Source organism: Leguminivora glycinivorella, chromosome 10 (assembly GCF_023078275.1).
Source record: "Leguminivora glycinivorella isolate SPB_JAAS2020 chromosome 10, LegGlyc_1.1, whole genome shotgun sequence".
NCBI classification, from domain to species: domain Eukaryota; kingdom Metazoa; phylum Arthropoda; class Insecta; order Lepidoptera; family Tortricidae; genus Leguminivora; species Leguminivora glycinivorella.
The window spans coordinates 22,783,420-22,795,534 of NC_062980.1; the positions used below are offsets into that span (position 1 = coordinate 22,783,420).

General features: G+C 41.2%; 1 protein-coding gene across 1 annotated transcript in view; it reads left to right on the plus strand.

Annotated features, from left to right (window-relative positions):
• The window catches only part of LOC125230515 (sodium-dependent serotonin transporter), a 58,641-nt gene that overhangs the window by 38,563 nt on the left and 7,963 nt on the right, over positions 1-12,115 (plus strand). The window contains exons 5-10 of the mRNA XM_048135693.1: positions 7,166-7,385; positions 7,897-8,035; positions 8,428-8,562; positions 9,374-9,552; positions 10,279-10,448; positions 10,969-11,093. Coding sequence (XP_047991650.1) covers positions 7,166-7,385; positions 7,897-8,035; positions 8,428-8,562; positions 9,374-9,552; positions 10,279-10,448; positions 10,969-11,093 — 968 coding nt within the window. The remainder of the gene's footprint in view (positions 1-7,165; positions 7,386-7,896; positions 8,036-8,427; positions 8,563-9,373; positions 9,553-10,278; positions 10,449-10,968; positions 11,094-12,115) is intronic.

Genomic DNA, 12,115 nt, shown 5'->3' on the forward strand with positions numbered 1-12,115 from the left:
GAGACTTCCGCTTGTAACTTGTAACTTTCAGTTTTCAGAAATGGGTCCCAGAAGTATATTTTTGTAAAATAGGCTACATATATTATAGGGATGTGTTACTATATACGCCGCCCTCGACATTCCTCGATCCGGCGCGCAAATATTAGCAGGCCGCTCCAGACTGCACGCACTCCTAAGGCTGCGGACCTCATCTACGAGTACGACAATGCATGCTTGAGAAATATTTTTCCCCTCACTAGCTCGGAAACACGTGTTTTGTCCTTTAATACCAGCGGGTAAAAACGCATTTTATCCACTAATGGGTAAAGTAATTTGACCTTGAATATAGTCAAATTAACTGCTTTAAAATTTATAAAAGTAGGTGAATCTAGTAATGAAGATGATTTACCACCCGTGGAATTACTGATAGCAGTGATAAACACATTTTTTGCGTTGTAGTTTCCTCGCTATAGTGAGAAGTAAAGTTTTGTGTTACACATAGGTGCACATGTATTTTACTTCTCGTATATTGAAAAACTCGCTAAGTTCAGGATTCTATTCTCGATTCTAATCCTTTCACTTGCTCGTTTTTCAATTCCACACTCGGCGTTAAAATACAAGTTTACCCCCTTGTATAACAAATAACTATTTCAGTAGTTTCAGTACATAATGATGTTTTTTTCGCTCACTAGTTCGCAAAGCATGTATTGGGGTAATTTCGAAGCACAGAAATGCTCAGATAATTTCGAAAGGGGAATCTTGATATGATGCAAATAATTATGATTTTTAAGTGACTTTCGAATTTAGACGACTTTCGAAACTACCCCAATGCACCCTAGTACATTTCTTGTGGTCGAAACTTCAAAGGGTTACGATACACGAGTGAAGAGGGAATTCGTAACTCGTGTCGATTTTAAACACTCCCTCTAGTTGTTGTAATTGTTTTTTTTTTTATTATTTTTTATTTAATTGTGTAAGTAATACTATGGGCACATCTCGGACACCGGCGATCAAATATATGAAAGAGGTGCGTTCCTAGCACACATTCTAAGCTCGTGTAGGTGAACGCGTATCATGCTTGTATGAGTGAGATATGACAGATCGACTGTTCGCGTTTTTGACAGGCGGTAACTGTGAGGTAACCGAGAGCGGGTGGGCGGCACTTTCAGCAGGGAGCTGGAGTGGCCATACTGTACGATAGTACTCTTTATTATACTGTGCTATGGGCTTTGGCATGTCAGTCTTGTCACCAGACCTGTAAGAAAAATAAACAACATCTTTGACAATACCTACGTGTTTTTTCCTAAATTCAGACTATTAAAATCGAGTCTCTATACAAAAATCATCCCGAAAACTTACAAAAGTAAGAAGTGTATAAGAATAGAATCACCGTGCTCTATTAGCGGTGTCTCGGAACCCCGAGAACACAGGGTACGTAGCCAAATGCACAAAGCTTACGATAATATCGTTTTCGTGACTAGCTATCTCTATCGCTCTTCCGTATTGGCGCGATAGAGCCAGACTGCGTTTTTATCGGCGTCTATAAGTACCTAATCTGTTTTTTAGGATTTGAAAAGTCGTGTTATTTTTATGAAAATAATTTAAAAACTATCATATAACATATTTGACTGGTATTTTTTAACCATAACATGACGAACTTATTTCCCAGTCATCTTATTTATATTTTCTAGAAATGGCTGAAATATTAATGAAACTTATGTAAAATTGACCATTATTACTCTATCTTAAAAAAAATACTATCAATTTGTAGAGGTTCACAATCTTTATAAGAGATATTTAGTAATATGGCAGGCGGTCAAACAGAGAGACGGACAGAGGGACGCCATAAGAGTTCCTTTTGTACAGTCAACCAATTAGAACCAGTAAGAGTAAGAGAATTCGTACAATCTGATTTATAACGTCACTATGACATAGTTCTACAGTGGCCTAGGGTTCCAATTGGTTGACTGTATCTTTTTGGTACGGAACCCTAGAACGGACTACAGCGTCAGCGATTGTCATTTTGGCTAGGCCGGCGGCCGTGGGGGCCAAGGGGCGTCGTCGGCGACCGACCTCGTAATTTGACCAATCACAGGTTCCTTCCCTAGCTGGGAAACTTCTTTTCTAATACGAAACATTTCTTTAGCCTTTGTTACAGCTTTTAAAAGAATTTTCATGCGAAATTATATATACTAAACTATAACTAGCTTTTGCCCGCGGCTTCACTCGCGTTAGAAAGAGACAAAATGTAAGCTATGTCACTTTCCATCCCTTCAACTATCTCCATTTAAAAAATCACGTCAATTCGTCGTTCCGTTTTGCTGTGAAAGACGGACAAACAAACAGACACACACACTTTCCCATTTATAATATTAGTATGGAAGTATGGATTATGTCAATCAGAGCGATAATTTTATTCTATTTAATTCGTTTAGAAGACCCTTCACTTGACTAATCTTTTTGGTTTAGCCCATTCATTGAGTTGAGAGAAACTATCATTTGTAGCCACGGAGGCCAGGGACCCATTTCTTGAAGCTACAAGTTACAATTTACAAGTGGTAATCAATGTCTAATATGACAAGTTGGAAAGAGACTTCCGCTTGTAACTTGTAACTTTCAGTTTTGAGAAATGAGCATGTTAGTCATAGCGGCTGCACCGGCAATGCAGAAGGTGTGATTTTTCAACCATCATCATCATCTTTACCCCGGCATGTGCCATGTGGCCCATGTTTTTCCACCATAGGTGAGCCTTTAATAGTTATTTGTTATACAAGGGGGCAAAGTTGTATTTTAACGCCGAGTGTGGAATTGAAAAACGAGCAAGTGAAAGGATTCTATAGTTGAACCACGAGCGAAGCGAGTGGTTGAGAATAGAATCCTGAACTTGCGAGTTTTTTAACACACGAGAAGTAAAATACATTTGCACCCGAGTGTAACACAAAACTTTTCCCCTCACTATAGCGAGGAAACTACAACGCAAAAAATGCGTTTTCCCCTCACTAGCCCGGAAACACGTGTTTTGTCCTTTAATACCAGCGGGTAAAAACGCATTTTATCCACTAGTGGGTAAAGTAATTTGACCTTGAATAAAGTCAAATTAACTGCTTTAAAATTGATAAAAGTAGGTGAATCTGTAATATAGATGATTTACCTATCTGTGGAACTATTGGAAGCAATGATAAACGCATTTTTTGCGTTATACTTTCCTCGCTATAGTGAGGGGAAAAGTTTTGTGTTACACTCGGGTGCAAATGTATTTTACTTCTCGTGTGTTAAAAAACTCGCAAGTTCAGGATTCTATTCTCGAACCACTCGCTTCGCTCGTGGTTCAACTATAGAATCCTTGCACTTGCTCGTTTTTCAATTCCACACTCGGCGTTAAAATACAACTTTGCCCCCTTGTATAACAAATAACTATTACCACTGCTTCCAGTAGTTCCACAGGTGGTAAATTATCTTTATTACTAGATTCACCTACTTTTATCAATTTTAAAGCAGTTAATTTGACTTTATTCAAGGTCAAATTACTTTACCCACTAGTGGATAAAATGCGTTTTTACCCGCTGGTATTAAAGGACAAAACACGTGTTTCCGAGCTAGTGAGGGGAAAAAAAATATGTAAGTACAGCACGGGAAGCATGGTCGCGCGATAGACGATAAAATAGCAGGCCGTCCCTATCGCACTATTTGTAAGTGCGATAGGGACGGCCTGATATTTTATCGTCTATCGCGCGACCATGCTTCCCGTGCTGATGTAGTGTGAAAAGCTTTTCCTTCGTATTTTTCCGGAAACGTTCGTATTTGTCATGCTAGCTCAGAGTGTTCAGACAGTGTTCGTACGTCTCGTATTGAGATTGACTGAAATAGCATGACATGGTCGTACGTTTCCGTCAAAATACGAAGAAAATTCATTTCGCATGTAGTATCGCTCTCAAACGTTTCTGCAAGATAAAACATAAGTTTGTTTACACTTAACACAGTATTATTTCACTTTCAACAGTTTCAACATACATTTTCTGCAAATTACAGATCACCATACATTAGCCGGTCCATATTCGGTGGTCCCCGAAAGCCTATAAATTCCTGCGATGCCTTCGATAAGTTCTCTGTGCTCCCGTTTGTTATTAGGGGATCCAGTATAACAGGGCCTATCTGAGATGATAAAATTGATGTTCATTATTTTTTTGGGATATTTCCTAAGTAATTTCCTTGAATTACATTTTCTAGCATCAAAAAATGTTAGTACCACATTGATATATTATTTAATTTGATATGTGTTGATGTCAATTTCATGTTATATCAGAACTGTATGAATGATTTTTTTGCCAACCTGGTTTAGTATCCCACTGCTGGGCAAGGGCCTCATCTCGCTTCTTCCACTCAACCCTGTTATTTATGTAACCCTGCCATCCCGGGTAGAATGAGTCCAAGTCATCCCGCCATCTCTTTTTCGGTTTGCCTGAACCCCGGCCTGCACCCTCTACGGTGTTCTGTGGGTCGTGGTTTGGTGTGGGTGACCATTTTGAACCACCGTTCAGGGTGGCCGCCCGGCGGGTCGGCCCAGATACCGCTGGGAAGACAATGTGATGGCTGTGTAGCTACAAGCCGATAACTAGCAGGAAGCTGCGCAGGATCGGGATAAGTGGCGTGCTCTTGTTTTGGAGGCCAGGATTCTCTTTGGATCGCAGAGCCATATTAGTTATTTAGTAGTTCAGGGTGGTTCAGGTTTTTTTTAATTATTACATATTGAGTGACCTAAAATTATGAGGGTTCGCGATTGCGGGTACATAGAAATAAGAAAATACGCACCTACACTGTTCAGTAGCAGTTGGAACACGATCATCATAAAAAGCGGTCGTAAACGCTATCGGCGCGCCGCCTATCGATGCACAATCAGCGCTGACTGATGCTTTCCTAACTCCCTGAAATCAACACATTCTATGTGATAACTGATTTTATATTTTCTTTACTGTATAAGAATTTAAGGTTTCACATTAAAGAGATTGAATTTGAGTTGAATTTGGATTAGTTTACAAACCTTAAGTTACAATTATTAACAATATCAATTGTCATTTTCACGGTAATTAATTTCATATCTATTTTCAATCTAATATTGTACGCTGTTGACGTGTAAAAGTACCCCTGTGCCATATTTGCTAAATAAATGATATGTATTTATTTTGTATTTTGCAAGCTGTGTAGTATAACAATGGTGTGATGAAATAAGCCATCAAAAGTATCTGACATCGCATGTAAACCACCGTATACCTAACCCCGTAAGTCCCGGTGTACTTGTACAAGTACAAATTATATTCGAGTTTTGAACTACAGAAAAAAAAAGAAAATTTCAAATCCGAAGTCAGAAAAATCGGCCTGAATCTTACTAGGGTAAGCAAATTGAATCTCACACTCGTAGCGACATTATTAGATTTCCCGATCTGTTATCGCACTCATAAACTAATTACCGGCTGCATCATTTGATTGCCGACAGATGGCGCTGAATCCAAGATGGCGTCGCAAGTTGCCGCCAAGTTTGCGCGCCCTAATTGAATCGGTGTGGATTTGTTATTAGTTGCGCCGTTGAATTCGTTTTGTGAGCGATGATCGGATTTGTGACAATTTAGTGTCTTGTCGGTTTAACTCGTTTGATTGCTGAGCCATATTTCTATTTTACAACGACAGCAGGCAGCGGGGATATACGGAATAAGGACAACGTTTTATCTATGGTATTAGTGTATTAGATTTGAATATGATTAGGAACAGAATGGAAATCCATGATAGAGGTTCAGCAGTGGACGCAAATATGCTGAGAAGAAGAAGAAGATGATTAGGAAAGTATCTAAATTGGCAAGATACTAGTAAATCTATTGCAAAACGTCGAATCGGATTTTTTTTTCTAAATAGAAATATAGAATGAAAAACCTCATACTTATTTGTATACTTATTTCGATTCCGGTGCGCTGTAGTATATCGTGTTTATTATTTAATTTCCTTAGTTTCAAATAAGGAGGCACACTGACATATTATCCCGCCAGGCGGCGCCTGTGCAAGTGCCTAGGCATGTCACTGTCATTCATATGTGAGAGAGAGAAAACACATATCATCTCGCTCTCACGTATGAAATTCTTTATCTGTGCAATGGACTAATAGGGTGGCGCCATCTGTCATAACCTTTGAGTGTGCCTCCTCATTAACTTCAAATATCACTCATCGGAGTCATCGGATGTCCGAAAAATGTATAATTTCTTCCATTAGTTTGTTGCATTACAGAATGGGTAGGTAATAAAAATGTATGAAGCCACGACAAGCCATTCAAAGGCACTCGTCGCCTGCTTTTTGTGCGTCTTTGTGCGGGCTTCGGGCGTAGCTGCCAACCACTGTACTCTGAATCTATTAATCCTACTGTGTCTAGATGATATTATGTCCCCTAAAATTACCTACTCCTAGGACAAGGAGTAGCTACTATTTTGGTAGCATGTGTTGGGTGTGTTATTCATATCATACTGTCTATTGAAATAGTGCATAATAGTTTTCCTTCGTATTTTCTCGGATACAGCCGTATTTGTCGCGCTCCGTTAACGTGACTACTACCTCTTGTAAAATATATTTTTTTTATTTTTTTATTTTTGATGCCTTGGATTTTCTCATATACATATGAACTCGACTGTACTGAGACTACTGAGCCTGACTGAAATAGCGTTGAGTTTTCATAATAATACGACGGAAATACTTCTCACACTACATCTATACTTAACTACGTTCTTGATCGTAAAACTTTCAAAATCTTAATCCAACATACGTAAGTACCATACATAAGTGACCTAGATGGCGTTACACCTTTGGGGAACGCTCGGCTAGATGGCGCTACTATTAATAGTTGACATTTTAACACATATCAAGCTAACAATATTGGCCAAATTGTCAAAACTGAGGTTCAAAAGTTTTAAGCTTGTGTCGAGAGATGGCTGTCTATGCACTGTGATTACACATTTTACTTTGACAGTGACTCTCTATAATACTCGATCCTCTTTGACCAAAAGGGTTCTGGCCAAAGACCTATACATATAACTTCGTTATAGACTCTATTCTCATTGGTTCTGATGTATCACATCTATAATCATTTTGTTGCATGTTCACTTAAGTACAAATAAATTTACAAAAATAATATTTCTGTTCATGCTATCAGGAGTCGGTTACGCCATCTGCATGATCGACATCTACATGGGCATGTACTATAACACCATCATCGGCTGGGCGGTCTACTATCTGGTGGCTTCCCTGGCTTCCATCAACTCCGAACTGCCTTGGACCAGCTGTGACAACCCTTGGAACACCCCCCTCTGCTCGCCTGTCACCGCGCAACAGACCAACCCCAACGCTTCCACCCCTGCCAAGGAGTTTTTCGAGTGAGTATCCCCTGGCTTCCATTAACTCCGAACTGTCTTGGACTAGCTGTGACAACCCTTGGAACACACCCCTCTGCTCGCCTGTCACCGCGCAACAAACCAACCCCAACGCTTCCACCCCTGCCAAGGAGTTTTTCGAGTGAGTATCCCCTGGCTTCCATCAACTCCGAACTGTCTTGGACTAGCTGTGACAACCCCTGAAACATCCCACTCTGCTCGCCCATCACCGCGCAACAGACCAACCCCTGCCAAGGAGTTCATCGAGTGAGTACTTTTACCAATTCCAAAATATCCTAGACCTGCTAAGTAAGCCCTTGACACTCTCTTCGCGCAGCAGACTACCCAAAAACTGCTTTATATGCTATATCTGCTTTCATGATTCTCTAGATATTTCTAGATCTACCTGGAATGAGAAACTCGATTGCAAGATAGAAGATAAACGTTTGAATCTTCTTCTTCTAGACCTAACAACAGTTATTGATGATTATGCTGTTAATTACATTGTGCGCAGACGCAACGTGCTGGAGCAGCAGCGATCCAACGGGCTGGACGACATGGGCCCCATCAAACCATCGCTGGCTCTTTGCGTGTTTGGCGTCTTTGTGCTCGTCTACTTCTCGCTTTGGAAAGGAGTGCGCAGTGCTGGCAAGGTAGGCTTCCTTAATCAGCTATGAATTAAAAAATGATCTCTAAATTTGCCTGTCCCAACACCATAATCATCTTTCAATCCCAAGACATTCTATCATTTTAATTTTTCCAAAAACGAATGTTAAAAGGAATTATTCGTTTTAACATTTTTGTGGTACTCTAAGAACATACTATTCTACCTCAGGCATGGCAGAAGGCGCCTCGAGCCTTCGGAAATTGTCATATATGTACTTGGAATTTTCAACCCTAGCCTTCGTGACCCGATGGCCGAGCGGTTTAGGCATCCGTCCGGTAAACGGGTCCTGTAGGCGCCGGTTTGAATCCAGCTTTTTCAGCCAGGGCATTTTTTCAAGTTTATTTTTGTGGTAAGATTATAATTGGAATGTCTTGTCAGGTGGTGTGGGTGACAGCGCTGGCCCCGTACGTAGTGCTGCTGATCCTGCTGGCGCGGGGCGTGACCCTGCCCGGCGCCACCGAGGGCATCCGCTACTATCTCACTCCCGAGTGGCACAAGCTAAAGAACTCTAAGGTAGGTACTTCATACCTTTTTCTTACAAGCTTTTTTCAACTTGCCTTGTTAGTATGTTAGTGTGCGTCAAAACGTAGAAGCTAAAGACCCACTTCCCGTGACTATGCAATATTATGGTATCATGGAGCTGATCTGGTGATGGAGCAGAAAGGTGGTCATATGAACTCTGTTATGACACGTCGTATCCCCATCGAGTAAGGGGTTTTTAGAAACGTCTCGGAGAGCAGTAGATGACTGTTGAAAGAAAGGTACAGTCGGCGATAAAAGCTTGTGCCAAAAACGAAACTTTTGCAAAAAAACTTATTTCACCTTATAAAGAGTATGTGCGAAAAGAAGTATGTGTTTATGTCGTTTTTCACCGAATGGTCTAATCGGAAGATCAGCGCTGGATGTTTTTATACTACGTCGGTGGTAAACAAGCATACGGTCCGCCTGATGGAAAGCGGTTACCGTACTTATGGACAATTGCAACTCAAGGAGTGTCACACGCGCGTTGGCAACCCATTAGAAACTTGTACACTCTTTTGCTGTGTACTTAACACAGGAGGACTCGACTCTTCTAAGGAGGGTTCCGGTTGCCGACGACTCAAAGGACAGTAGACAGAACAAATTAGTTATGTAGATCCTTCCGTCACCAGCACACCGCACCCTCGTTGAGTTGTCAGCAATACCATTTCGTGGCACCTTCTGCTTTTGATTGTGTCTTGTTGCTTGTGTTTTCTTTTATTGTGCTAATAAACCATTTCTATTCTATTCTAAATTGCTGCATTCTACGACTCTTCCCTTTAAGCATCAACGATTGTGTTCTCAGGTGTGGATCGACGCAGCATCGCAGATCTTCTTCTCCCTGGGTCCGGGGTTCGGCACGCTGCTGGCGCTGTCCTCCTACAACAAATTCAACAACAACTGCTATCGCGATGCGCTTGTCACCTCCTCCATCAACTGTCTCACCAGCTTCCTCGCGGGATTTGTCATATTCTCCGTTCTAGGGTAAGGGTTTTTCTTTAAAACTTTCAACTGTTTCCGTAAAGACCACAAGGTTTCGGTAGGTACCAAAACAAAATTTTATTGCAGTTTGTGAGTCATTGACTCATTGCAGATGTTATTAAACAGAGATAGAAGAAGTACACAGTAAAAATATAAAATCGTAAATATAAAATGCAATGATGCATGCAAGGTTTTTCGAAGTTCCGCGTAACTCATCCAACATAGTGATCAGAAGACATCGTAACATTTCCAGCAATTTTGGTGCAGCATTTTCGCGCTAAAGGAATATATATGTCCAAAGCCAGCTGAATAACAGTAAGATCATAGGTAAGATAAAGCTTAATTGATCATCTACCTAGAAAACACATCCTTTATTTCTACAGATAGAAGAAACAAATTCATATATTTGTACAGGGGCCGAGCGTGTCAAATTTTGTACTGAAGTTGATTCTTGCCTGTAATTTTAAATATGTCTCAGGCTCTTGATTGTTCATAATTTTTGTGTTGTTGCAATTGAATATCACGTAACGAGGCATTTTTTATGTTTTGGTTGACTTCAAGGTACAAAAATTGACGCCCGAAAGCTGCAAGCTGCGAGTAAAGACGGACAACTCAGTGGATTTCACTGAGTTCATTTGACACGCTAAGTAGATACGTTTGCTTGATCTATGGTATATATGAATTTCTACCATGGTGCACCGATGTTCACCTAATTTTTTTTCTGTGCAGGTATATGGCTCACGTGCAAAACAAGAGCATAGAGGAGGTGGGGCTGGAAGGCCCGGGGCTGGTGTTCATAGTATACCCCGAGGCCATTGCTACCATGACCGGCTCCGTCTTCTGGGCCATCATCTTCTTCCTGATGCTGATCACGCTGGGTCTGGACAGCACCTTCGGAGGTAACTACAAGACGAGGTGAACCTTGGCTATTGCAACCATCATTTATGTTTCCACTGCTGGGCAAAGGCCCTCGTTTTTTCCAGTCGACCCTGTTGTCAGCGTTTTTCCACCATTTTGGGTAGACTGCGTCCAGGTCATCCCACCATCCCCTTTTTAGTATGCCCACCATGATATGCACTCAATTTTATTTTAAATAATAAAATGGCATACTCATGGCCACAGACTAGCCCAAGAGAAGATGTGGCCTACGATGGATCCCAGAAGGTGCCTGTTCACCCTATTGGAGGTTACTGGGTTATATGAGCTGGGAAATGTATGTAGACGCTGGCAAGGAGTTCCACTCCTTGACAGTGGAAAGAAGAAGTAAAGCGCTTCGTGCGAATTAGTGGAATATCTATCAAATGAAGGTGGAAACCGACCGTGCGTCTAAAAGTCCGATGGTAGAATGGGGACGGTGGAATAAGCTCGTACTTCTATTATCCTGAGGGAGATATTGAAGAGTTTCTGTGTCCTGTGCAGGTTTGGAGGCGGTGACGACGGCCCTCTGCGACGAGTATCCGCGAGCGTTGGGCCGACACAGGGAGATCTTCGTGGCTGTCCTGCTGAGCCTCATTTACATCTGCGCGCTGCCCACTACCACCTTCGTAAGTATCCCACTAGCTTTGTACTAACTCTGTATGATGTGTCCATGGCAGCACCATCTCTCTCGCTATAACGTAATCCTGCAAAATAGTCATATACGAGGGGCAAGCACACAATGCTCGCGAGTTGGTGAAAGGCGCCTCGCCTTCAAAGATAAGATAACATACATTATAGAATTTTCGACGGGTATTTACCACGGCGGTCGGGGTGGTGTAACGTCAGCCCCGATAGCTGGAGACCCAAGTTCGATTCCCAGCTTCGCCACTCGCCACCAGTGGGCTTGGTCGCTTTTTCTTTCGTGTAATGGTATCTATTACAGTTTATAATTGTCTAATAATTTAATAGAAATGTATATGAACTAGCCCTTGCAGTCTACAGTTAACCAAGGAAAAGTCTGGGAATTTTAAAAACGAATTTCGTAAGCCTATGTGCACAGCCTCTCCAGTGCGAGCGGACTCTCTGAGCCTCTTTATCTGACTTTCAGTAGAATCTAACTTGAAGCAAGAAATTAAATTTAGGTACTTTAACTGAGAAGATACTGTAATCAACGTATGTACATATAATATAAGAGCGTTCGGATTGTTCGGAAATAACTAAACTAAACTGTGGAATGAATTGTCGCCTGCGGTATTTCCGGACCGATACGACCTTCAAATGTTCAAGAAAAGAGCGTACATCCAACACCTCTGGTGTTTCGGGTGTCCATAGGCGGCGGTGATCGCTTACCATCAGGCGACCTGTCTGCTCGTTTGCCTCATATCCCATTAAAAAAAAATTGGAAATACCGTTTTAGGAAGAAAACGGATTTATAATTTAATTTGCTCATGAACTGAAATCTTTCGATATTTTTTTATTAATTCTGATTGCTGAGCTGATTAAATATCAACAATAATATATCATGCATGACTTCATATGCATATTATTATTTTACCTTTATTATTGAAGGCAGCCCACCCCAATGAAGAAATAACTCTGTCAAGCATGAATAAACGTTATCATCCTAATATTAGAGGGCACACGCTAC